General features: G+C 42.5%; 2 protein-coding genes and 1 pseudogene across 8 annotated transcripts in view; 2 read left to right on the forward strand and 1 right to left on the reverse strand.

Moving 5' to 3' along the window:
• The window catches only part of NMRK1 (nicotinamide riboside kinase 1), a 36249-nt gene that overhangs the window by 7942 nt on the left and 1224 nt on the right, over positions 1-27083 (forward strand). The window contains exons 5-11 of one of the 7 annotated variants that reach the window (XR_012786456.1): positions 8843-8990; positions 9071-9142; positions 9750-9856; positions 12813-12896; positions 15007-15078; positions 17157-17658; positions 19347-22586. Coding sequence is in view for 5 of the 7 variants with exons in the window: in XM_075560528.1 (XP_075416643.1) it covers positions 8843-8990; positions 9071-9142; positions 9750-9856; positions 12813-12896; positions 15007-15078; positions 17157-17176 (503 nt within the window). In the remaining 2 variants the exon portion in view is untranslated. The other 6 variants (XR_012786457.1, XM_075560528.1, XM_075560530.1 and 3 more) reach the window with 6 other exon arrangements.
• On the reverse strand, positions 1366-2469 carry LOC142457994 (low molecular weight phosphotyrosine protein phosphatase). The gene has a single exon (XM_075559065.1). It carries the CDS (start codon positions 2451-2453, stop codon positions 1977-1979), a length of 477 nt encoding a protein of 158 aa, XP_075415180.1. The 5' UTR covers positions 2454-2469; the 3' UTR covers positions 1366-1976.
• LOC142457995 (large ribosomal subunit protein eL34-like) lies at positions 26316-26946 on the forward strand (annotated as a pseudogene).

Consider the following 27083-nt stretch of genomic DNA (forward strand, 5'->3'; position numbering starts at 1 on the left):
CTGTCCTCTGAATAGCCTCTTAGCCTGCTTCCTAGACAACACCATGCAAGCAGCTGGCTTTGTTCTTTTTTATTTTTTTATTTTTCACTTTCATGCTTCTAAGTACTTTTTAGCATTCACCTCCCTCCTTCCCTCCAAGGTAACACTGTTTTCAAGCGGAAATATTAAAGTCTGGTAGAAAGCACTTGCTTTCCAATAGAAAGCAGGAAGGAGCCCTGGTGGTGTTCTGGGTTACCAGTTGGGCTGGGAAGCGCAAGGTCACCCATCTGAAACCACCAGCCTCTCTGTGGCAGACAGAGGAGGCTTCTTATTCTCATAAAGATTTATGTCTTGGAAACCCACAGGAGCAGTTCTACTTTGGAGAGAATAAACTGTGGCTTGTAAGTTGATCATTAAGTATTTATGTTAACCAGTAACAGGGAACATTCGCTTCAAGACTCTTACAGGCTGTTCTTTATTTTTGATCATGGATGCTCTAGAGCAGGTCCTCAAACTTTTTAAACAGGGGGCCAGTTCACTGCCTCTCAGACCGTTGAAGGACCGTTCTATAGTTTAAAAAAAACTATGAACAAATTCCTGTGCACACTGCACATACCTTATTTTGAAGTAAAAAAAAAAAAAACAGGGCAAAAACACCCAATGGACCAGATAAATTTCCTCGGCGGGCCGCATGTGGCCCGCGGACCGTAGTTTGAGGACCCCTGCTCTAGAGGAAAACAAAAACAAAAAACCTGTTGCCGTCCAGTAGATTCATATTTACAGTGACACCCTGGGAAGCAGAGTCACGCTGCCTCACAGACTTTCCAAGGCTGTGTGGACTGCCAGTCTTCCTCCTTCAGTCTAGTGGGTTCGAACTGCTGACCTTTTGGTTAAAAGCCAAGCACTTAGCCATGGTGCCTCCTTAATTCACTGTCTGTTCTCTTGTCTGAACTTACACTCAGGATCCCCCCCCCACCCCGCAACACACACTTTTTTTTTTTTTACTTTTATACTCCTCAGTTTATTCTAAAAACAATCTTTACAAATGACTTTGAGATAACAGTGACCTCAAGACACAAATATCTACATTCTCCTATAAGTTTAGTAAACAATACTGAAGGAAATTATTAACATATCAATATTAAGTTGGCCTCTGCCAACTTTTTAAAGTATCTCTCCCCTGCTCTAAGTCTATTAATCTATTTGACATTTGGGATAACCCAAAATGTATATACAAAAAGACATGTTTGTCAAATGACAGTACGACTAAACAGCTTGCAGTGTCCTTTTGATAAACTTGAATCTTCAGATGGAAAGCGATTCAAATAAGGAAATAAAGGAGATAAAAATTAAGAAGCATGACAGGTGTGGAAGATATTTTCCATAATCCTTTACCTATTCTTTGAACACACAAGAATGTGTGTAAATTAGAATACTCTCATCTAGGCTGGGGTGCCCTTAGTTGGGGAATGTTATTCAATGCAAGGCCCTGGGATAAAAAGATGAGAGGTCGTTTGTGGGCAAGTAGAGGATGCTTGTCCTTTATTAACATCTCCAAGTCTCAATTGGCCTGTTGTTGGCCAGAACCTTAAGGTGTTTTATTTCATTATCATCATAATTAAGCAATTCCAAGTGAAGGCAGTCCTTAGATGTTCAACTGCAAGCACCAGAGAATGACCCACGTTCAAAACATGCACAAAACTTTCTATTTTGTTTTACTACTTTGCTTATAACGAGGGTGAGGGGGAAGTTCAACGAACTGAGAAGCTTTAATGTACCCCATAAATCAAATGTTTATTCTTCTGCCAATCACAACTGATTTCCAGCTACAATAATTTTCCACGGAAGAAACAGTAGGTCAACTGAAGAATTAGCTGTGACTCTGAGCTATGGGACTAACAGGACTACACTTTAACATGGGCTCCAACTGACACTACTTAGCATCGCGGGAAGGTGCTCATCACAGTAGGCCGTTAGCAGCAGTGAATGGTGCAGCTTTAGCTTGCCTTCTCCAAAAATGCCTTGCAGCACCTAAGACACTGCTGGTACACAGTCTCAAAGTCAGAGTCATTCCCGTAATAGGGATCTTCAATGATAAGTTGTTTTTGTGGATCATAGCTTCCAAGCAGTTCAATTTTAGCTTTGCAGTTTTTAACTTGATTCCCTTTTCTCGTTAGATCTCTCAGATTGCTTTCATCCATACATAGTATAAAATCAAATGTGGCAAAGTCTTCTTTGGTAATCTGCCGGGCAATGTGATTCATGGGGATACCATGCTTCTTCATGCAATTTTGCCCCCGATAATCAGGAGGGTTTCCTATTTCATATGTGGATGTTGCTGCACTGTCTATTCTCCACTTCTCTAAGAGGTTTTGATCCATGACAAGTTTTCTGAACACTGCTTCTGCAATAGGTGATCGACAAATGTTACCCAGGCATACAAACAGAACGGATTTGGGGGCCTGCTCAGCCATCTTCTCTCCCACAGAGATGTACCTCAACACACACTTTTCTTTTCTTTGCCTCCTAATGAGAAAGATTATAATTAAGTAAGCATTGAACTAGTGTAAAATTGTTTTCAGAACAATTGTTTCTGCTTTTAGAACAAGTTTCTACAAACAAAAACGGAAAACACTGCAATCCTAATAGAAAAGGGGTCACGGTACGTAAACTGGCTCCAAAGGCAAAGGCCATTTGATTACGAGGTGAACAACAGACAGCCTCACAAGTAGTCAGGCAATTGCAAATTAGATTTGTATATGATAGCTTCGCCCCCCCCCAAGTAAACAAAGAACTGTAAAGCCATGATCTTCATCAAATGATGGCACAATAGCACTCTTATACTCTAGATGGGAGTATAGATTGCTACCGCCTCTCTAGAGAGGAACTTGACCATATGTTCCAAAGATATTGAACTGCTCGTCAGCCTGTCCTAGTTACTTAATGCTGCAATTTAAAAATGCCACAGGTGATTGCTCGAACAGTTTAAGAGGCTGGACATATAATTCGGAAGGCTTTCCATCTCAGGGCTCTGGACAGAGGTCTTTATCTCTTTTCTTTTTCTTAAATCATTTTATTGGGGGCTCGTACAGCTCTTATCACAATCCATACATCCATCGTGTCAAGCACATTTGTACATATGTTGCCATCATCATTTTCAAACCATTTTCTTTCTACTTGAGTCCTTGGTATCAGCTCATTTACCCCCTCCCCAACCTTTCCTCCCTCATGAACCATTGATTTAAAATTTTATTTTTTCATGTCTCACACTGACCAATGTCTCCCTTTACTCACTTTTCTGTTGTCTTTCCCCCCTGGGAGGGGGTTATATGTAGATCATTGTGATTGGTTCTCCCTCATTACCACCACCTTACCTTTACCTTCCTATTATGGCTACTCTCAATATTGGTCCTGAGGGGTTTATCTGTCCTGGATTCCCTGTGTCTCCAGCTCGTATCTGTACTATGTACATGCTCTGGTGTAGCCAGATTTGTAAGGTAGAATTGGAGTTATGATAGTGATGGGGAGGAAGCATTAACGAACTAAAGGAAAGTTGTATGTTTCATGGGCGCTATTATACTACTCCCTGACTGGCTTGTCTTTTCCTTGTGACCCTTCTGTAAGGGAATGTCCGAGGGGCTACAGATGGGCTTTGGGTCTCCACTCTGTACTCCTCCTCATTCACTTGATAGACATTTTTTTTTCTGGGTCTTTGATGCCTGATACCTGATCCCATCAATACCTCATGATCACCGAACATGACAAGAGGAAATTAAGAGGAAAGAACTAGGAGGCAAAGAACATTTATAGATATCTAAATATAGGCATGTACATATATAAATTATTTCTATATAACTATAGGGAAATAGATCTATGTACATATATTTATATGTTAAGTATTAAGTAGCAGACAGACATTGGGCCTCTACTCAAGTACTCCCTCAACACAACGACACTTTGTTCTAATAACCTGGCATTCTGTGATGCTCACCTTCCCCACACAATCGCTGAAGACACAATGGGTACATGTGCAAATGTGGTGAAGGAAGCTGATGGTGCCCGGCTATCGAAAGATATAGTGTCTGGGGTCTCAAAGGCTTGAAAATCTTTGTCTCTTTTCAATGTCTACTTCTTGGTTCTTTAGTGATCTCCTGAGGCACGCCATCCGTCTTCCCCACCTGTGATTTTTCGTTGCTTGTTTGATAGGTTATTTTATATCTCAAAAGAGATTGACGTAAGACACACCCTTCACTGATCTATTACAAAGTCAACCCTATTTCTAAAGGGGATAATGACCACAGATACAGTCGGATTTACTGCACATATTTCAGGGGATAAAATTGAATCTATAACACAGCTTCGGCCCGTGTATTACAAAGCCATGGCTTGAGTTCCCAAGTAGCATCTGAAACGCGTACTCCCAACAGAAGCCAAGAGACTGTCCCCACACGCTGAGAGCATTCTGTTCTACATTCTCTTTTTCACTGCACTCTTTCCTAAGGCACAAGTGAGTCCTGCAAGCACTGATGGCATATTGGCCACATCTTCAGCTGTGATCCGAACGGGCAGCAGTTCAGTTCCACCTGTGGCTCTGAGGAAGAACGGTGGGGCTTTCTATTCCCATAAAGAGTTACAGTCTCACTAACTCACAGGAGCAATTCCACCCAGTTCAGTCGGGTCACTTTGAGTCAGCAGCAACTCCAGGGCAGTGAGGTTTTTGTTTGGGGGATTGTTTGTTTGTTTGTTTGTTTGGGGGAGGGAGGAGGTCTTAAGTGTGCCCTAACGTGGAGATGAACTAAAGCTCTACATACAGCATTTACTTAGGCTCTCTTGTGGCAAGGTCCGAACTGACATAACATGAGCCTGGGGAGTGTTTCCATCTGACTGTGACCTCAGAGTTCACATCATAGGCCAGGGCAGGAAAAGTCCAAGCCAGGCAAAGTGAGAGAGTCTCTGAGCACAAAAGGAATTGCGCATCCCATAAGCTGCACCGTCCATTACCATGATGGCCTCTACAAGGCGAGGGACGCCTTTCGGAGTATGAAGGCTAGAACCCTGTCTACGTCATCAAAGCTGACACTGACCCCTGCGTAGGAGACAGGAGGTGCTAACCTGGACAAGTCGGCGTAAGCTCTAACAGCAACCTTCGCAGAGCTTCTGATGTGGTTCATGTGACAGGTATGAATGATGGCAACAGCTTGGCCACCTGACTTTCCAAATTTCATGATTAACAAGCCTCCGTCAAGGCAAAGATATCCACATCGCCATTGCTGAAGAAAGAGTCTAGATTCTGGCTGCCACACAGAACAGTGGGTGTCAGACACATGTGATCTCCAGGTGCTATGAATGAAGGGGTCTTTGTATGCAATTAAAAATAATAGGGGCTGAAAATGTTTATGCCATGTGTTCAAGTACGCCACCTCCAGGTATCTGTCTCGAGGGAAATCTGCAATGTCAAATGTATGAGTTTAACGTGAGAGAAAGAATGACATCCTGCACTTAACTGGGTTTGAAGTAAACCCAAGAAGCCCTAGTTCCTTTCCCGGTGAAGGGCACTGGGGCTGCTCATCACTGCATTTGGAATGACAGCATCCTGGGTTTGAAGCCAAGCCAAGCAGCCCAGGTTTCTTTCTTTGGGAATATGCTTTTTCAAAGATCCTGGCTAGTTAGCTCTCTGCTACTGCTTCAAAGAAGACTCATAGTCTGCGGTGGTAATGAAACGGACCAGTCCCCTCTATTAGTGTTTCACACACCCTGTCTGCATAGCCCCACCCAATCATGTTGGGGGTTAGAGAGACTTGGGTGGAATAGCCATTAAGAAATGTCGCTCCATCACAATACTCTGCCCTATAAAGTTGCTGTGAGTCAGAATTGATTTGATGGCAGTGTGTCGGTTGGTGGGTTTTGTTTTAGTAGTTGAAATAAACAATATATTTCTTACAGTTCTGATATTAACTAACCATTTCTTATGGTGTTTCTCAGATTGGCCTGGTAATAAGACTTGCCTATTCGGAAACTGATTATGGTGCTGATTCTAAAACCTTCTTGTGATTGAACTGTTGAATTATAAGATAAGCGATTCATTCATATGCCAATAAAACTGCTGGGGGGGCGGTGGAGGGCAGGGATGGGGACTGCTTGGTCTGGTGGGCTGAACAATGCCTGCATCCTTACCTCCAGTAGACCCACATCCTAATCCCCGGAGCCTGTGAATGCCACTTTAAATGGCAGAAAGTGTTTGCAGATATGGTTGAGGTGAAGGTGTGATCTTAGAGTAGCTGGTGGACCCAATGTAATTTCCCCAAAACCCACTGCCAGTAAGTCATCCTTTGGGACAAAGCCGAATTCTCCCACTGGGTTTCTGAGGAGGACACTGACGCATCTGTGTTCTCTGGAGCTACTGTTGGGTGTAAATACCAACCTTTTAGCAGCTAGTGCTGTAACTACTGGCATCACGGCTTCTTAATACCATTGCAGAGGTTCATATTTGAGGGAACCAAAAACAGCAGACCCAGAGGAGAAGACAAGCTGGTGATGGAAGCAGAGAGTAGAATGTGGACGAAGGATCTAGAATGTGGATGAAGGATCCACAATCCAAAGAGGACAGGCAACTCTAGAAGCTGAAGAAGGCAGTTAAGGACATGGATCCTTCCCTCAGCTTCCACAAGGGATCAGCTCTCCTGACACCGTGATTGTAATCCAGTGAAATGTATTTCAGTCTTCTTACCTCCAAAACAGCAAGATGGTAATACAGTCAGTTGTTTAAAATCACTGGACAAAAAAAAATTTAATTATTGAAGCTAATTATGGGAAGAGGAGAATTGATTATATCAGCAGTTCTCAACCTGTGGGTTGCAACCCCTTTAGGGGTCAAATGGCTCTTTCACAGGGGTTGCCCAGTTCATAACAGTAGCAAGATTACACTTATGAAGTAGCAATGAAAACAATTTTATGGTTGGGGTATAACCACAACTAGAAGAACTGTATTAAAGGGTCATGACATTAGGAAAGTTGAGAACCACTGCATTATATGTATGTTTGAAATCTTCCATAATAAAAAATTTTTATGATACCTATTTATCAGTGCTAGCATTTAAATTTGATATTCAAGACATTTGCTTTCCATTTTTCAGAAGGACAAATAAAATGATGTTCCTCTATGACATTTAGAGAGCCCTGATATACATGCTATGAAAAACAGCTTCATCCTAAACAACTAAGGGTGTGGAACAGAACAGCAAGGCGAACAGAGCAACGAAATCCCCGGGGAATACATAAAATAGACTTTGGGGCCAGGGTTTGGTGCCCCATCAGACTCGACCGGAAAACACTCCTAAAGGCCAACAAACAGTCCTTGAACTAACTACAAGCTTTTCTTCTTCTTGTGTTTTGTTTTGTTTTTTGTCATTGGCTTGTTATTGTTTCGTTGCTTGGTTTTGCTCTGTCTTGTTTTTATACATGTTACTATCTCTGCTGGTCTATCTAAATAAGAAGGGTGGATGAACAATCTGGAGGAGAAAACAACAGGACCAACAGTTGGGAGGACATTGGGGAGGTGGGAGGAAAGGAAATGGTGTTAACAAACCCAGGGACTAGGGAACAACAAGTGATCCAAATCAGTGGTGAGGAGGATGTAGTAGGCCTGGGTATGACCAAGGGTAATATAACCAAGAGGAATTACTGAAACCCAAATGAAGGCTGAGCATGATCATGGGACAAAAGGAAAGTCAAAGAAAATAGAGGAAAGAGCTAGGAGGCAAAGGGTATTTATAGAGGTCTAAATAAAGCCATGTAAATATATATATGAGGAAATAGATCTATGTGCATATATGTATAGGTTTAGTATTAAGGTAGCAGATGGACATTGGGCCTCCACTCAAGTACTCCCTCAATGCAAGAATACTTTGTTCTATTAAACTGGCATTCAATATACTGACCTTCCCGACTCAATCTTCGAAGATAAATGGGTGCATAAGCAAATGTGGTGAAGAAAGTGAATGGTGCCAGGCTATCAAAAGATATAGCATCTGGGGTCTTAAAGGCTTTAAGGTAAACAAGCGGCCATCTAGCTGAGAAGCAACAAAGTCCACATGGAAGAAGCACACCAGCCTGTGTCATCACAATGTGTCAAAGGGATCAGGTATCAGGCATCATCAGAACAAAAAAATCATATTATGAATGACGGGGAGTGCAAAGTGAGAGACCCAAAGCCAAAGCCCATCTGTAGGCAATTGGACATCCCCTTACAAAAGGGTCTCAGGGCAGAGACAAACCAGTCAGAGTGCAGTGTAGCAACAATAAAACAACTTTCCTCTAGTTCCTTAATGCTTCCTCCCGTACCCCTGTAGCCCCCACTATCACGATCCCAACTCTACCTTACAAATCTAGCTAGACCAGAAGATTTGCACTGGTACAGATAGGAACTGAAAACAAAGGGAATCCAGGACAGATGATCCCTTCAGGACCAGTGGTGAGAGTGGCAGTACCAGGAGGATGGAGGAGGGTGGGTCGGAAAGGGGGAACTGATTACAAGGATCTACATATAACCTCCTCCTTGGAGGATAGACAACAGAAAAGTGGGTGAAGGGAGACGTTATACAGTGTAAGATATGACAAAATAATTTATAAATTATCAAGGACTCATGGAGTGGGGAGGGAGGGGGAAAATGAGCTGATGTCAGGGGCTTAAGTGGAGAGCAAATGTTTTGAGAATGATGAGAGCTATGAATGTACAAATGTGCTTTACACAATTGATGTATGTGTGGATTGTGATTAGTTGTATGTGCCCCTAATAAAATGATTTTTTAAAAACAGCCTCATCACAAAAATTTCAATGCTAAATTCTGTGTGTCTGTCTTTACAGTTCTTGAAGCACTTAACATGGATGAAATGATGTCAGTCATTTCCGACTGGATGGAAAATCCAAGATACTCCCTGCAGTCAACAGACTGGGCAAGTGCTGAGGAAATCCCCATCTTAATTATTGAAGGATTTCTCCTCTTTAACTATAAGTAAGCATAGCCTTTCCAACGTCGACTCTGAATGAAAGAGGGCAGGGAACTGTATGAACTAAATAAAGCTGTTGTTTTAGGCCCCTTGACACGATTTGGAATCGAAAATATTTTCTGACCATCCCGTATGAAGAATGCAAGAGGAGGAGGAGGTGAGTTGTGAAATCCCTTTTGTGAATTCTAATTTAAAAGGACAATTTGGGGGGAGACTTGGAAAGCAACACCATTTAGCAATCTGTGGACAGTGGCTTTCAAACAAGGGAGCCTTAACTCTGGCACGAGGTGTAGAACTTCACTCCCTGATTGGTCCCCCACCTGGAGGAAAGCAAATTGTGCTTCCTCAGAAAATGCACCCTTACAGGCTTTGGGACACATGTATTTAAAGCTTCACAGGAACCAAGCTCAGGGTAGTCATGGTTTATAACCTAGTTGTACTCTGCTGCAGCCACACAAAACGGCAGCTACCTCAAAATTTAATCCATCGTACCTGTATCTATGTTCACATTGATTTATAAGGATTACTCCCCTTCCCCCCCCCCTCTTTTTTTAAAAAGAATTACTCCTAATTCTTCTGGAAAGCACTAGAAGAGGAACAGAGAGAATTAGGAATGACATTTAGGGAATTACCTTTGGATTGGAAAGCTAAAGCCGTTTCCCTGCCTTTGCGTGTAGAGAGCATCCCTGAGTGATCTCCTACTGTTCTGACTGTCGTTGGTTTACGCTTGTCAATTGCCTGACTCTGCCCACATGTTTTGGTAGTACAAGGGTCTATGAGCCACCGGACCCCCCAGGATACTTCGACGGGCATGTGTGGCCCATGTATCTGAAGCACAGGAGAGAAATGGACGACATCCCCTTGGAAATGGGTGAGCACCTTTCTAACCTGCACGAAAAGCCTCTTACTTGTCTGCCTCGAGGTCCAAAAAGAAATGGGTCGTTTGCCTTGGCATACAGAAAAGAGGGCGATTTCTGGAGGGTTTGCCCTGTGTCACAGATTATAAAGGGCCATTCGGGCCAGAGCACTTCTGGGCTTCCCTTCTTCTCAGAGTGACTTTCCTGGCGTCTGCTGCTGTCTGAGTGACTCTTGGTACACCCTTTTTGACTTCAACAAATACGTGGGGATACGGAGGAGCTAACGTTCTGTCAGGAGAGATGAGATAGGAAACGAGTTGTTGGCGATCCATGGAGTGCTGTGAGGACACGCGTCCAGGGGGCTACTTCAGTCTCCCTGGTCAGTCAGACAAGTCCACCTTGATGGTGCATTGAAGCCCAAATCTGACACTGCCGTAGCTTCTGTGGCCTCCTTGAGCAATATACCCCAAACTGGGTGGCTTAGACTATCGGAAATGTATTGTCACAAGGGGACGCACTCAGCTGTTACCTGAATGGTTGCCAGTTCAAATCTGCCCAGAAGCTCCACAAGCGGAGACCTGGTGATGTGCTTACATCAAGAAAGCAGCTGGGGAGCCCGGGGAGCAGCTCTAACGCTCTGTGATGTGTGTGGGCACTGAAGGCGGCATATTCCCTGACGGCTTTAGGGCCCTTCCTTCCCTGCCTCTTCCAGCTCTGCCAGTCCCCTGTGCTGCTTGGCTTGTGCCAGCTCCACGCCGATCTCTCCTCCAGCCTCACATGGCAGTCTTCCATCTGTGTCTCAGTCCTTCCTCTGCTTTCTGGAAGGACATTAGCCATGTTGGAGCAGGGTTCACCCCGAGCTCATTCCTGTTTCTTGAAATAACTTGGGCATTATTCTGGGTACACAGGACAGAGGAGTCGCAGGTTTCTAAGGGTTGAATACAAGTCTGTTTTAGCCATAAGGAGGCTGAGAAGCTTGGGAGACACAAAGTAGCAAATCAGAGCTAGGCACTGGATCTGTGGCCCTGAGCCAAGACCAGACGACCTGATTTGGAGTTCAAGGCAGAGACATGGTAGGAGACCAGCGAGACAGGTGATCAGAAGAGGTGGGCAGTGTACATTTCTCAGGAGAAAGGAGCTGGCGGCAGCAGTGCCAGTGGACTCCTCCTCCTCCCCCCAGAGCAACACTGTTTCCCCCCTTCCCATCTAATGTGGGAGATGGACTGTGCCTGTTCTCTGCTGACATCCTTTCCAAGGGCAGACAGTGCTTTGAGATACAATTTAAAAAGCCAGGCCTCAAGTCATCTAACAACTGAAGCTCCACTTGCTCCAGAATCTCACCTCTCGCGCTGTTCCTTCCCTCCACCCCACGTCCTAGGCATTCCAAACTGTCCATTTCTCTCACCAGCCAGCTGGCTCCTGCTGTTGTCTGACTCCAAAGGCCTTTCTTCCCTTGAACCCAGATAACAGCCACTTTTCCTCCACAACTGCTTTAGCGGTTTTGTTAAGAATGCATATTCCTAAACCTCGAATACATATTCCAGAAAAATGCATATTCCTAGAATCTGGCAAATTCTAATTTGGTACTGTCTTAGACAGAGTTCTCTAGAGGAACAAAATCAGGACACTTCTGATTTGATGATAGATAGATGGATAGATACAGTATGAATAAATATAACAGCTAATCATCCCACACAGCAGTGCAGAGGGCTCCGTTCAACTCACTTCCGTGAAACAGTTAATATACTGGCAGTCTATCTCACAAGGGCAGCTGGGTCCAAGGCCAAGGAAGCAGACAGCTGAGTCTCCTCTACAGGCAGTCCGGCCACAGGCAGCAAACAGCAGGGCAGGTCACCAACAGTCAGCCAGATGACAGGATCCGATAGTCCCCAGCTCAAGCAATGTATATATACTCCAGCAGTGTGGTGAAGCAAGTCTTGAAGGAACCTCAAGCTGTAGCCACACAGTCCCACGGGTAGTGTAGCTTGCAAGTTGAGGCAGAGAACTAGCTAAGATAGCCACACATTGGTCCAATCACCAGAGCAAGAAACAGAAAGGCAAGCCTCACCAAGCCGTTTATCTCTTTGCACATCAATCAAACTGTGACCTTATTAATCACACATGTTCTTATTGGCCAGGTTGGCACAATAAATCTACCTGTCACAGGTACATAAAGCCCTGCAAAAGTCAAGGAGGTTCCAAACTGATCCTGTTGCTTAAGTGGATTGGAAAACCATTCCTGAAATGAGTCTTGGGGAGGTTCCTCCTGGGTACACCTGAAGTGCCCACATGCGCACATCTCCATTTAATTATTTTCCTTACATTTAAAAAAAATTTGGATAGCAGTTACTTTGTAGCAAACCAGAATTTTTGATTTGTTGTTTCTGACTATAATCTATTTCTTCTTCTTCATTGTCATTTTTCATTTTTTAAAGTTATTGTCCAGGGTTCTTTGGCAAGAGAGATGTCAGTTTATCACCTATTTTAGTCCAAGTTCTCGAGGGAAACTGCCAATATGATGGATGAATATATATGCATGTGTACATGTATGTACACACAAGGACCCTTCAAAAAGTGTCGAGGGCAGGTGGGGTGGAAAGGGGGAACCAATTACAGGGATCTACATATGGCCTCCTCCATGGGGGACGGACAACAGAAAAGTGGGCCAAGGGAGACATCGGACAGTATAAGATATGATAAAATAATAATTTATAAATTATCAAGGCCTCATGAGGGAGGGGGAAGGGGGGAGGGAGGGATAAAAATGAGCTGATACCAGGGGTTTAAGTGGAGAGCATATGTTTTGAGATTGATGAGGGCAATGAATGTACAAATGTGCTTGACACAATTGATGTATGCATGGATTGTGATAAGAGTTGTATGTTCCCCCAATAAAATGATTTTTTTTAAAAAAGGTGCCTATACTTACCAGCCTGTGAACCTGTGAATTGCCCCTTTTCCACTTCTCAGTTTACCTGGATGGAACAAAATCTGAAGAGGAGCTCTTTTCGCAAGTATATGAAGATCTAATACGTGAACTATCAAAGCAGAAGTGTAAGTGTTGCCCTTTTAAGCTGGTTAGTAGAGGTGGGATTAACATACAACACAGAATGCTAAAGTAGGAGGAATTTTATTCATTCATTCATTCATTCATTCATTCATTGCTTTGCGTGTAATTCAGAATCAGATACTGTATAGATTTGGGGACTGGATTATACCTAACCCTAACTTAACTACATGATTCAGTTTCAAACACCTTTATTCAAAAAAATCAGCATTATGTGAAAATTGCAGTTTTGCAAAAGTGGAGGAAGACCACATCAGATCAAAAAGTGGAGGGTGATTACATCCTGACATGACTGATATATTAGAACATTACATAACAGCCAAATCACTTAGCACCAAGGTCTGGCCAAGTTGTTCCATAAATCTTAGCTGCCACAGCCTGCAGCAGAACTCTCTCCTTGCGCCTCAGTGGTCATCACTGCCAGACATAACTACTGAATGCAGGGTACTCAGCAGATTGTTCACCAGGGTTGTAAATGTGAAATGTTGGATAACAAGATGGTTGATAGGGAGGAGTAACGTTCTTTTCTTTGGGAATCTTTATGAAGTAAAAAATATTTACCCTCGGTTACATCTCTTAATGGTATTTATGTTGTTCGATTTAAAAGCTTTAATAGATGACTGATTTCATTGGGGCTGAAATTTAGAGCTATTTATTGTTTCTTTGAGGTTATACAAGACCTTTTTCAAGTGACAGAAATCCCCCTAAGTCTGACACAAGCCAGAAAGGAAGTCGTGAGGTCCAGTGATGCTGAGCCAGACCAAAGAGCTCAAACAGGGCTCTGAGGTTTCTGCCTCATACTTCCACTTTCTGTTTGGATTCATTTTGAACCTAGGTTCTTGTTACTAGCACGTGTCTGGGTAAGTCAAAAAGCATTGCGGCAGAATCAGAAACTATTATTAAGAAAACATATCACTGTGTGAAGCTTTTGTGCTTGACATCGCCTCCATCCAGGCCCACACGCTCCTGAAGGTGGTGATTCCAACCTCGCTAGACCTACCCTGAGGAATTCTGAGCTCTTCGACCAGTAACTTCCCAAATAGCCATTTTTATATCCTCAAGAGACTCAAATTCTTTCCCAGCTAAGGGTTCTTTGATTTTTGAGAACAAAAAGAAATCTGAATGGGAAAGATCAGGGATATAGTTTGGAGGTGGTATGTTTCTCAGTTAAATCTTCCTAAGACCATCCTTGCTCCCTTTGAAGAGCAAGCAAGAACATTGTTGGCATGGGAAAAAATGTTCGCTGCAGCATTTCTGACCTTTTGTTCTCACCAGTGAAATTTTCAATTTTTGAAAAACTATTTCATAAGCTCCTGTGATTGTTCTATGTGTAAGATCTATCAAGATTACTCTTTGGAATCCCCCAAACAGGCCCATAACCTTTTGAGCTGACATCTTTAATTCATCTTGGAGACCTTCCTGTTTTCTAAAACTATTTGATTCATCTGTAAACTATTGTTTTATTTGGGGCAGCATTCCCATAAACCTGTTGCAAAGCTTCAATGATTTGGGAATATGTCTACTTGAGTTTCATTAAAAATTTTATATTAGCCCTACCCTCATTTTTCCCCATGGCATAAAGAAATATGCTTTTTATTGAAAGTAGCCTAGCAAGACTAAGACAAGTACACGAGAGAGCTTGTCTGCAGCTGTGCACAGCTTGCAGTGATGTTCTGTTTGCTATAAACCCACGAATGTATAAACCAGCACCTTAGTAGCAATACATTTTTACACCATCCTCCTAAGGTCAGCTATCCTTCTTGGGGGGAAAAATTTTTACTCAGACTGGACATTAATTTGATAAATGCTGATAAATGTCAAGTACAAGGATGCTTCAGACATTATTTCTATGACTTTGTGTATGTTTAAAATTATCCAATTTGAACAGTTTTAGGGGTTGTTGTTGGCTTTGTTTGTTTGTTTGTTTGTTTAAGCGGTTTTTTTCCCATAAGCCCAACTGAGAAGTTTCTGGGAAGACTTTAATTGGTTCTACTTTGGTCTTATGTCTTTTCCTGAGCCAGTTACTGTTCATGGGAGAAAGATGAGGCTGTCTACTCTCATCAAGATTAAAAGTTAAAAAAAATTTTTTTTTTTAAGTCTCGGAAACCCAAAGGAGCAGATCTTCCTTGCGCTGTGGAGTCGCTATGAGTCAGAATCCACTTGATTGCAGTGAGTTTGGATTCACTGTTTAGGACAGTGGCAGTCTGAATTGGCGAGGACTGAATAATATACTTTACTGGAGGCGGCCTGTACTTGAGGAAATTTCCTAAAGGGAAAGCAATATGGGGGGTTGGAACCAGAAGGAGACGGATAGAAATACCTGCTGGATAAAGACATTCATAGATATGTGTGGGGACATCTAAAAGTCCGTGGAATGAGGAAATGTGCTCATTCACTAGCCATCCGGGAAATGCAAGCCAAAACATTGATGAAAGATTCCATCTAACACCCATCACCATAGCCCAATTTAAAAAACAGAGAACAACAAATGCTGAAGAGGGTGTAGAGAAATTGGAATTCTTATTCACTGCTGGTGGGCCTGTAAATACATACAGCCACTGTGGAAAGCAATGTTGTGATTCCTAAAACAACTGGCAATAGACCTACCATACAACACGGCAATCCCATTACTGGGCATATACCCCAAAGAACTATGAGACAGATCGGGAGCACATGCATATTCCCCAAGTTCTTTCAACACAGGTCACAATAGCAAAAGATGGAAACAGCCTAACCCCAATGTAGAAGAATGGATTTTAAAAACAATGGAATAATACACATCCCTAGAAAATAGCCATAAAACACCTAATTCCATGGAGGGATCTGGAAAGCATTGGACTGAGTGAAGTTAGCCAATCACAAAAGGGCAAATACTGTCTGAGTCCACTGCTGTAGGGACCAGCAACAGGAGAACCCTACTGACCTTCCATGCACCATCCTCTAAGGGGGGAAGGATGCCTGGTCACATGCACTTAATAAGTCAGTGGGCCAAGTTTCTGGACACACCCTGGGGACCTAAGCCAAGTGCTATAGAACATGGGTATTGAATCCTGTATCTTCCAAGTACACAACACGCTACAAAACCCATACAAGAGAGATCTGATAAGGAAACTCCACGAGGTGAACTGGACTTGACTTCAAGCATACCTGTAACCTGACGACTTAGACTGAAAGTTCATGGCGTTTGAAGAAGCCAAAGACAGCTATACCCATAGGATTAACTATCTGTAGGCAGACAGACATGGACTTAGTACATCAATGCCCCCCCAGTTGTTTTATTAAAATATATGTTATTCTGGCAGACCTCTAATTGACATTGTTAGTGAATATTATTATAAAAATTTTTGCCTGAAAACTACTCCCATTGTTTGTGTAAATAGTTTCCAGTCACTTAAGGATTTATTTTGTACAAGTAAATAATTCAGGTATTGTGATATATAGTTAGCCTACACTGGTCCAAAAGCCTTCTAAAAGTTAGTACCATGAACTAATCAGTGAAAATATTCACAGAAATCTTTATGTTCCAGGGAGGTGATCAATAAGATTCACTACAATAAATTAACAAGGAAATCTCTAAGGGGACCCAGAGAAGCTAAAAAACATAATCCAAAAATGGATTCGTGGCTTGTCCTTAACCATAGCTCCAATTTAAGAACAATCAGTTCTCATGACATAGCCCGGCTTGATACTCACCTGCAGAAAGGAAACATAGAAGATACGGGTGCTATAGCAAAGTGTGAAGAAATTGGATGGTATCTGGCTATCAGATAGAATAGCATCTGGGCTCTTAAGGCTTATTTCCAAATAAGCAGCCATTTAAGTGAAATGTTCAGCCCCATGGAAAAAGCACATCAACATCTGTGACCCAAGGATTGTAAAGTACATAACCCAAAGTCAAAGGAAGCTTAAACTGTGACATGCTGGTTTGCAGACGGTTGTGGATGACAGTGGAAGCCAATGATTCATTTCTGAGATCTGTACAAGAAATAAGCATCCAGTGATTTCTCTGAATCCATAATCGAGGAATAGGAATAAACTGGTTACCAAATGGAATACATTGGAGAGATGACGATAGGAGATCAAAATGACAAACCTGACTTGAACAGTTAAAACTTTGTCAGTGCACTTTGGGGGTTAAGCCTAATCTGGTTTTCAACATTTCTGTGGGTTTTTTTCCGTATTAGGGTTTATATCGTCATTGTGGATAGCCTTCTTGAATCTTTGTTATGTGTTTTTCTGTTTTTCAGTATATGAAACCCACGAGTGATGAGCCTATAGAGACAGCAAGTAGATTAAGGTTTCCTTCTTGGGGGAGGTGGGGGAGGAACACCAAGGAGTTCAAGAAGGCAGAAACTATTTTGAAACTGAAAAGAAACAAAAAGTCCGTGGAAAAACAGAACGGAATTAAAAGGTATAAGACTTTCCCACAGACTTTTGATACCCCCTTGTAGCTGCTATGTTACCTATTTGAACAGAAAGGATTTCCATGGCTAACTGCAATCATCAGCTGCTGGGAAGAGGAGCCTGAGTCACTGCAGTTATGAAGAATGTTCCGTGCTTTTCTGCTGAGAGACAGCAACCCCCAATACAGATGTCACCAAACCTCAGGATGAGTTCAATTTCCTGTGTCCTCTGTACATTCCTGTCTGTCATGAAGACGGAGCCCAGTCAAGCCACGCACTGATTCTGTTGTTATCAGCCACAGGCCCTCTACTCCCGCTGACCCCATTGCAACAAGATCAAACTATGGTAATACATAGGTTTTACATTGGCTGATTTCCAGAAGTAGATCTCTAGCCCTTTCTTCCTAGTCTGTCTCACTCTGAAGCCTGTTTAACATCCTACCAACACATGAGCCTCCCCTGAGCTTATTTTCCAGACATGGTACAGGAATCACACCCAGGTTTCCTGGACATCAGACAAGAATTCCACTGCTGAGCTGTGTCCATCCCTACCTTACCCCCAGTGATCGTAACAAAAAGCATGACAGTGCCATCGAGTCACTTCCAAATCGTATTGACACTATGGACAAACTCTACCTGATCCTTAGGGTTTCCAAGACTTTGAATCAGTGGGGGCAGACTGGCATGTTTAAATCAAGGACCTAGCTGCTTTTCTAGTTTCAGGAACTACCCTTCAGATGGGCATGATGACCTTTCAGGACCATTTTTTCTTGCAGCAAAGTACACATTCATCAACACACAATGCCCTTCCATTTTTAGAGATCATCCTTCATTTTTCTCAGGAATGTTTTATAATTTCAGTATGCAAGTATTTCATCTCCTGATGGTAGGTTTATTCCTAGGTGTTTTATTCTTTTAGATGCTTCTGTAAATAAAATTGCTTTCTTCATTTCCAAAAAAAAATTTCTTCCTGCAAGTGGGACTTGGAACCCAGATATTCCTGCCCAGCTCTGCCATCTGTTACTTGATGGGAAAAGATAGCCCCCTCCCCAACCATAACAAAGCTCAGGCCCTGGCATGATTGGTGGAGAGAGGGGCGTAAGTGCAGGGGTCCACCCTTCTTATGTGATAGCCCCTGAGCCTTGAAATGATGAGACACAGGCCTCTGAGCCCTAACTATGTTGTCCAGGGGTATGTCTGCTTCCGCACACCCATAGTTTTCTATCTTCTTGACAATAGCCAGTGCTCAGGCTGCTTCTCCTTGAATGACTGAGTTTGACCATGGGAAAGTTGCCCTAGTCATATAAGCTCTGGCAGCTTGTGCCCGGTTCCATTGTAAATGCAAGCTTCTGCCATCTGCCCGTTTCAGAGACAGCTGACATATTTTGGCAGATGCTGAAAAACCACAGGGACATCTATCTCCTTAAGTGTGGCGTCCTCTTCTCGCCTTGCCTGTGTCCTAAAGGTAGGTAAAGAGCTAATCAGTTGTGCCATTTAAGATGTCTGTCTTACTTGAATCACAGCTATTGGGAAAAAATAGAAACCTTAGGAGAGTCATATGTCTGAAGGAGATCAGCTTCTCCTGCCTCCGAGGTCTGTGTTACTTCTCTTTCCATTGCCAAAATGAGTTACTCTGTTGTTTTTCATATACTTACCACCTCACCAGCACCAGTCACAGTACCCTGGCAGAGCCGGCCTCCAGGGATCCTCAGTACAGTCCACTGCAGCCCTCAACACAAGGCTGAGCAGCCAGGGAGGCATTTCAGATGTTTCTATGGACGGCTCTTCAGGCTTGTTCTCTCGTAACATCTCATAGCGCTGCTTAGTCAATTTTTCATTCTAAGTCTATACAATCTGTATATCAAAGGTAGTTAATGAACCCTCTTCCAATCCCAATGCCACGTTCCTCTTCATACAATCTAACTCCTTGCATTACCTGCTTAGCAGACAGTCTGAATAAGTATAATGAATGAATACAGCCACAATGTATCTTCCTGGTGTTCAACCACTCAGTGCCCCCTTGTTCTATTCCAGTGACTACCTCTTAATTCATGTCTAGGCTGAGCATGAGCACCATGAAGTGTTCTGGAACTCTCATCCTTCGCAGTACAAAGCAAACTACTGAAGATCAAAGACTACAGCCTTCAGTAGAGTGTACACCTCAACATAAAGAAACAAAACTCTTCACCACTGAACCAGCACGTGGCATCATGATAACTGGAGAAGCCTGAAGTTGTCAAGGATCTCATTTTACTTGGATCCATTATCAGTGCCCAGGAAATCAAAGGACCTGCCCCACAGGAGGGCCTGTGTCTGTCCCACAGAAGGGTATCTTGCTGGGAGAGGGTCGGCTAAAAAGTGGAAGATTGTCATTGAGGTAGACTGACAGTGACTGGCACAAGGGGCACAGTAACAAGTGCAGTGATGGTGCAAGACCGGTCAGCATTTTGTTCTGTCACACCTCGGGTCTCTGTGAGTGAGAACTGGCTTGATGGCACGTAACCAGACAGCACATGAGGTCATGATTGCGATCGAGTAATAAAATGAACGAACAAAGATCGAATTATTGAAACACTAATAACCCAGAAGAGTAGTTAATGAAGCTAAACCTCTAATTCAATTCTAATTGAAATCCTAACTTGGAGGTAAAACATAATTCTTACCTATCCCAAGATAACAAGGCTGCCCAACCACCAGAAACATTCCCATTCGCTCTAAAAACACTTATTTTCACCTCTGAGACCCTGGATAGTGTAACTACTAATGTGCTCAGTTGCTACTGGAAAGGTACCTCAGAAGAAAGGCCTGGCTACTTCCAAAAGACCAGCCACAGAAAATCCAGTAGAGTGCCAATTCTATTTGACACACATGGGGACTCTGTAAATTGTAATAGACTAAATGGCAACTGGTCTCATTGTAATTTTTCTTCATTTGTTTTCATCTCATTATGAACCCAAAACCAAATTTGCTGCCATTGAGGGCCTGCCGACTCATAACAACCCCACAGGACAGGGAGGAACTGCTCCTGTCATTGTCCCAGACGGTGACTCTATAGGAGCAGAAAGTCCCATCTTCCTCCCGCAGGACAGCGAGTGTCCCTCTTGCGTATCATAGGCCAACATGTACCCACTACACCAACAGGGCTCCGACTCATTATGAAAGCGTCATATTGTCAATATTTTTAAAAACAAAAAAGCAAAGGGGAGAAAACATAAGTCACTAAGTCACTTGTGCTCCCACCAGCCAGCAGTGTTAGTATTTCAATGAGATCACATTCTACTCTTCTTGCTGTTCACATCATATTCTCCCTTTCATGATATGTTGCAAATGCACTAGTTAATCAGCCATAGTGTATACTTAATATTTAAGCAGCTTCATAAACTTATACAATGAAGCAATAAAACTGAGTACCTCCGGCCACCTAGCTGAGAAAAAACAAAGCCCACATGAAAGAAGCACAGCAACCTGTCCCAACATGATCGCTCAGACAAAGCGGGTGTGTATACGCACATGTGAAGAAAGGTGATGGTGCCAGGCTATCAAGAGATATAGAGCCTGGAGTCCTATAGGCTTAAAGATAAACAAGCGGCTATCTAGCTGAGACACAACAAAGCCCACATGGAAGAAGCACACCAGTCTGTGGGAACACAGGCGTCGAAGGGATCAGGGATCAGGCATCAAAGACCAAAAAAAAAGCATAGAATTGTGAATGAGGGAACATTCGGGGTGGGGACCCAGGGCCCGTCTGTGGGCAGTTGTACATCCCCTTGCAGAAGGGCCATGGAAGGAGACAAGGTAGTCAGAGTACAGTGTAGCAATGATTAAACATAATTTTCCTCAAGTTCTTCAGTGCTTCACCCCCACCCTACTATCATGATCCCAATTCTACTTTACAAATCTGGCTAGACTAGAGGATGTACACTGGCACAGATAGGAACTGGAAACACTGGGAATCCAGGACAGATGAACCCAGTGGTGAGAATGGCAATAATGAGAGGGTGGAGGGAAGGTGAGGGAGAAAGGGGGAACTGATTATAAGAATCTACTTATAACCCCCTCCCTGGGGGATGGACAGTGGAGAAGTGGGTGAAGGGAGATATCAGATGGAGTATGACAAATTATTATAAATTATCAAGGGTTCATGAGGAAGCAGGGAGGGAGAGGAAAAATGAGCTGATACCATGGGCTCAAGTAGAAAGCAAATATTTTGAGAATGATGATGGCAACAAATGTATAAATGTGCTTGACACAATGGATGTATGTATAGATTGTGATAAAGAGTTGTACGAGCCCCCAATAAAATTATTTTTTTAAAAGATCAGGAGAAATATACAAATGGCTTTCTTCCAGGGTTCAAAATAGAGAACACTTAACTGCATGGAAAGGTTTAATTAAAATAAAACCATATTTTTATGAAGGGTTTCCCAAAAAAGGTGTAACCCATGGCATCTGAAAGTAAATATTCTTTTTAATTATTTAAAAGTACCTTTAAACATAATACAAAGACCTGTGGTCTGTAAGCAGCCCTCCACTGTGCATTATAACACTAAGGCTCACTTTTAATTCAAAGACAGTGTTTGGGAGTTATGAACCAATGGATTTAATAAACATCACTTTATTAAAAAACTGAGTATCTCCTCACTGTTAAAGGATTCAAAGCTATATTCTAGTTTGCACACCAAGTGAAATAAGAGGGCTGCAATGCGTTCATGGAAAATGGAGCGAAGATCAGGGAACTTTCAAAGCCCTATCACATAGGATTTGACACTGACGGTGAAGAAATATGTTACACTTCTAGTTTCAAATGAAATCATAATAAATCACAGAATGCAGATTTAGTAATGAAACATTTTCCTGCATTGAACTGAAAATTAAATTTCTTATTATAAAATAAATATCTAAGAGTAGTCCATAGGAACATCAGATTATTTAACCATCTCTCCATTGGATATTTAGTATTCAAGGTTTTCACAATAATAAATATCATGCTATTTTAAAATATTCTATTGCTTCAAATGTATAATTTTAATTATAAATCCCCAGAAGTGTCACTTAGCTTGCCCAAGGGCATAGTCTCTTCTAAAGTTTATATATTTCAAAGATTACGTACTGCATTAAAAAATGTATGTATCTTTAACAGTAGCTGCTATGTAATAAAAATGTACTGGGTTTCAAGGGCTCAAATAGGAAGTAAATGTTTAGAAAATGATGTGGCAACATGTTCAAATATGCATGCTATGTGGATTGTTATAAGAGCTGTAAGAGCCCCCAATAAAATGATCTTTTAAAAAAAAAGCGTTCTGGGTTTACCATTGATTTACTTTGGTGGGGTGGGGTGGGACAGGGCAGTTCTGTTGCACAAGACCTCTTTAATGTTTAAAAACAGTTATATTAGCACTTCATCCATATATCATACAATTCAATAATTCAGTTATATCAAGATCAGTCTTACAATTATAACAACAATCAAGTTTAGAAAATTTAATTCCTTGTTCTCATTATTTGTGTAATTTTTTTAAATCATTTTATTGGAGGCTTATACAACTCTCATCACAATTCATATATACATCAATTGTGTAAAGCATATTTTGTATATTCATTACCCTCATCATTCTCAAAACATTTGCTCTCCATTTAAACCCTTTGTATCAGCTCTTCATTGTCCTCCCTCCCTCGCCGCTCCCCCCTCCCTCATGAACCCTTGATAATTTATAAATTATTATTTTGTCATATCTTTGCCATACCCAGGGACTCCTTGTATATTAGAGTACTTTTGTTTCTGCATATTTCTGTGATATTTTGCTGAACACAAGATTCTAGGTGGACAGTTTTTTTCCATCAGGACTCTGTATATTTCACTCCTTTGTCTTCGTGCTTGCGTGGTTTCTGCTGAGCAATCAGGAACCGTTCGAATCGCTGACACTTTGTATGAAATTGTTCTTTTTCCTCTGGCTGCTCTTAGAATTTTTTTCCTTGCCCTTGATGTTAAGCATCTTGACTACAATATCCTGGGGAGTTTTGCTTTTGGGATCTCTCCTGATTGGGGTTCTTACAGCTTCCTGAATATCTCTTGTCATTCTTCAGGCATTAAGGAAAGTTTTATTGCAGGAATTCTTAGACGCTTCTCTGTGTAGATTTCCTTGTTGTTTCGTCCTCTTCTGGAAGCCCTAGAAGGCAGAGGTTGTTCCTTTTGATTGTGTTCCACCTTGTTCTCGGTCTCTAGCATGTTTTATTTGTTCTTTTTTATTGGAGTCTCTGGATTTGTCTTCAAGCTCGCTAATTCGGGGTTTCGTCTGTTTTCTGTTCTTTTATAGTATTTTGTGATTCTGCCATTGCAGTAGTTGACTTTTGTGTTTCCCCCTGTAAGGTATGTAGTGAGGTTTCCAGCTTCTCTGTGTTTTCGCTTTTCCTCGCAGACTCCTCGTCTGTTGTGTAACTGCCGTCCTCTTTCTTTTAAGTTCTCTTTTTGGTAGTTCCATAGTTCAATGCCAGGCATTTCATTTAGGTCTGGTTGGTGTTCCGTTATTTGTGCTTATCTCTCTTGATTTTTGTGCGTGAATTTGTTAGGTAGCGGAATAGGGGGGTTTCCTCCCCATGGCTAGGGGCCCCCTACAGGAGGTTGGAAGCCAATACAGGCTAAAGGCATGGGACAATTCAGGCCTCTGAGCTAGTACACCTTGGTGGACCCCAATGTAGGCCAGGTGGGCTTAATTTAGCCAGTGGTCAACCAGTACCGTCGACCGCGCCTCCCAGCCGAAGGCCCTAACAAGCCACACCTGGAGCCCACCACCCTCTTCTTTTTCTAGCTGCTCCTCAAGCCATCTGCTCAGCCAAGCCGTGTCTCTCTCTGGCCTCAGGCCACCACGTTTGGGTGTGTAGTGCCATGAGGGTGCTTGTGTTCAGTTACTATAATGCCTGAAACTTCTTCTATCCTTTATTAAAATCCACTTGGATCACAAACGGCTTCTGCATGAATTCTTTCTCATCCAAAGCCAAGGACAGAGGTATTTCCCAGTGGAGGAATCTAATAAACTGATGTCTTATGTTGCTTCCGTGACATCCTGGTGTAACTATTGGGGGTGTTAGGGAAATGGATAACTGTTAGGTGGTGCAGTAGAGGGGTGGTAGACAATGTATATTAGTTATCTGGGGAGATGTTAGATTAAATGTTAGGGGAGAGATCAAAAAAGTGGAAGAGGAAGTGCTAGAAGATTGAGAAAGAAATTAAAGGAGCCATGGTGGTCTAGTGGACACCCATCGGGTTGCAGTCTGCAAGGTTGGCAGTTCAAAACCACCAGAAGCTCTGTGGCAAAAAGAAATTATAAAGGAAGCAAAAGAGGGAGCGGGTAGTGTTAATTGGTAGGTTAAAAGAAAATAAATCAGACCCCCAAAATGCTATGTTTTTGAAATGATGGAGGAATGAGTAATAATATTTAAGAAATAAAAGCAAGTGTAGTGTCAGCTTTGGGTTTTATGAGGATGAAAAAGAAAAAGACTAATAAGAAAAATGAGGGAAAAAAGATGTAAGGGGGCTGTGGAACGCAAGTTTAGATTTTAAAATTAAAGAAGGAAAAGAGACAAAAGTATTAAACATAAAAGTAGAACACATACTACTAGAATCAGAAGTAAAAATGGTATTCATGTATGTTTGAGCTCTAAGCTTGGCCCAGGAGCTTTGTCACTGATGTGGGTGGTAACTTCTGGATTGATGATGTGTTGAGGGACGAGAAAACAAACCAACTGAAAGCAAAAAGGTAAAATATTTCTTTTCTGCCCTTACATATACCAACACAGGGGAAGTCCTGAGTAAGGATGAATGATAAGGATAGGGCACAACTTTATTTTAAAGCGGAGGAGGGTACAGGAATGATAAAACAGCAACAATACCAACAGAAGAACGGCCGAGATCTAGAGCTCATCCTGGGGGGAAATCGGGGCTATGAGGAGCCGAGGTCTTTTGAGCAGGTGGAGACAGTATCGGTTAGTATGTTGTTTGACCACCTTGTGCTCCTTTAGGAGACCAGAGTAGGGTGAGGTTAAAGCTAGGGAAATGATTTGGGTCTGATATGGTTGAGAGTCCTGTATTCTTATGATTTAGGTTACCAGTAATTAAAGGACTCCTCCGTTAGATCAGGTCAGAGGGGGTATAGCTTGCTCCTTTGGGATGATGGAGGTAATCAAGTGGGGCTGAGGGAATACCTTACACACCCACCTAGGTGGTTTAGGAGGGAGGAATGAAACAGCTGCTGGGCCCTGAGCCTTTTAGCCTTTGTCTCTGAAAGCCTGAACTCCCTGCCTGTGCTTTGTAAAACTGGTATTCCAGTTTCTACTTGTATTGTTATGCTAATACTTTGCTAATGTGTGTTGTCTGCTAAGGAAACACGTTAAATTGGGGGGGCGTGTAGTCTGCAAATGACTGTGCTTTTTGGGTGCTTTAACATGGGATCCATGCAAAGCTGTACCTCAACATTGTGGGATTAGCTTTGCTTAGTGAGGCTAGACTTCCCTGGCTTGGGTGGAGAGTTCGTTTATTCACTATGTATGCCCACTCCAAGATGGCCTGTAGAGTTATCCCACACGACTTGGTAGGCTGTGACATCCCTGCTATTGAGGAGGTAGAGGTACAAGTGGATCAGACTGGTCCTCCTTTGGTGTGGACAAGAGCCACGCCTATTGGTGCTTGTATCCACCCCAGGCTGATCACGGGGAGCTTTGTCCCGGCAGCCAGGCTAGAGCGGCACCCTAGCTCCAGGACCAGGAAAATTGGTTGAGAAATCTGGGAAGCTGAGACCAATGACAAAGGGGCATCTATTGGCCTGCATTGCTGCTCTTTAACAAATTTGTGTCTACTTTATGCTGAGAATCTTGTGTCTGGATGTGTATGATATCCCTCGCCATGGCCCCTCCGCACTGGTCTCTGCAGTCCCTCCCACGAGTGCTATACAGTTGCCATCTTGCCCTGACTCAATATATAATTGGGTTTCTAAACCACAGTCACCAAGTATTTAACTGTACTTCATTAGGTTAAGTAAACAGATTAAAGCTAATAATACTGTCCCTAAATCAAGGATGATGCTACAAAACAAGTATTACAAGTCCGATTTGATCTCTGAACTCTCTGGCACCTTCTTCCTCTTCCGGAATGCAGTGTAGAGGCATTCAAAATGGGTCAGCGTCTGACCTACCAGTGTAGGCTCACCTACAACACAGCCTCTAACAAAACCAGGCTGCCCTGAACCCCTGGTAATAGAATTGTTTGCCTTTATACACAGAAGGTTGGGAAAGTGCCAACATCTGCATGTGGCGTGTGCCCAGGCCACCTGCGAGGGGTCCGTGTTGTGAGCCCCAAAGTTCTCATGAGGTTGTCCAAAACCAAAAAGCACATCCGCAGGGCTTATGGTGGGTCCATGGGTACCAAATGTGTCCGAGACAGGCTCCAGCGGGTTGTCCTTATTGAGGAGCAGAAAATCGTCAAAGTGTTGAAGGTACAAGGACAGAGACAGAAAGCTAAACAAATACAAATGAAGCTTGTTTGAATAATAAATCAAATGACTTGTTCTGTTAAAAATAATTACACTACAGTCAGCTACCTTTCAGGTTACTCTTGCTAGCAAGCTTTGTTTTATTCCTTAAATCATGGAGTGTTATACTGAATTACAAATGACAGTGGAAACATGATATCTTAAGATGGACCTAAAATTATTAGGAATAAAAGAACAGGACTAGGATTTTATTTCATTCTTTAAGGACTACCTCTGCTTTTCTTTACTC

The sequence above is a fragment of the Tenrec ecaudatus genome, chromosome 10 (assembly GCF_050624435.1).
Source record: "Tenrec ecaudatus isolate mTenEca1 chromosome 10, mTenEca1.hap1, whole genome shotgun sequence".
NCBI lineage: Eukaryota > Metazoa > Chordata > Mammalia > Afrosoricida > Tenrecidae > Tenrec > Tenrec ecaudatus.

What these genes read in the sequence shown, in the direction of transcription:
- LOC142457994 (XM_075559065.1), bottom strand. Translation starts at nt 2,453, where the DNA reads ATGGCTGAGCAGGCCCCCAAATCCGTTCTGTTTGTATGCCTGGGTAAC.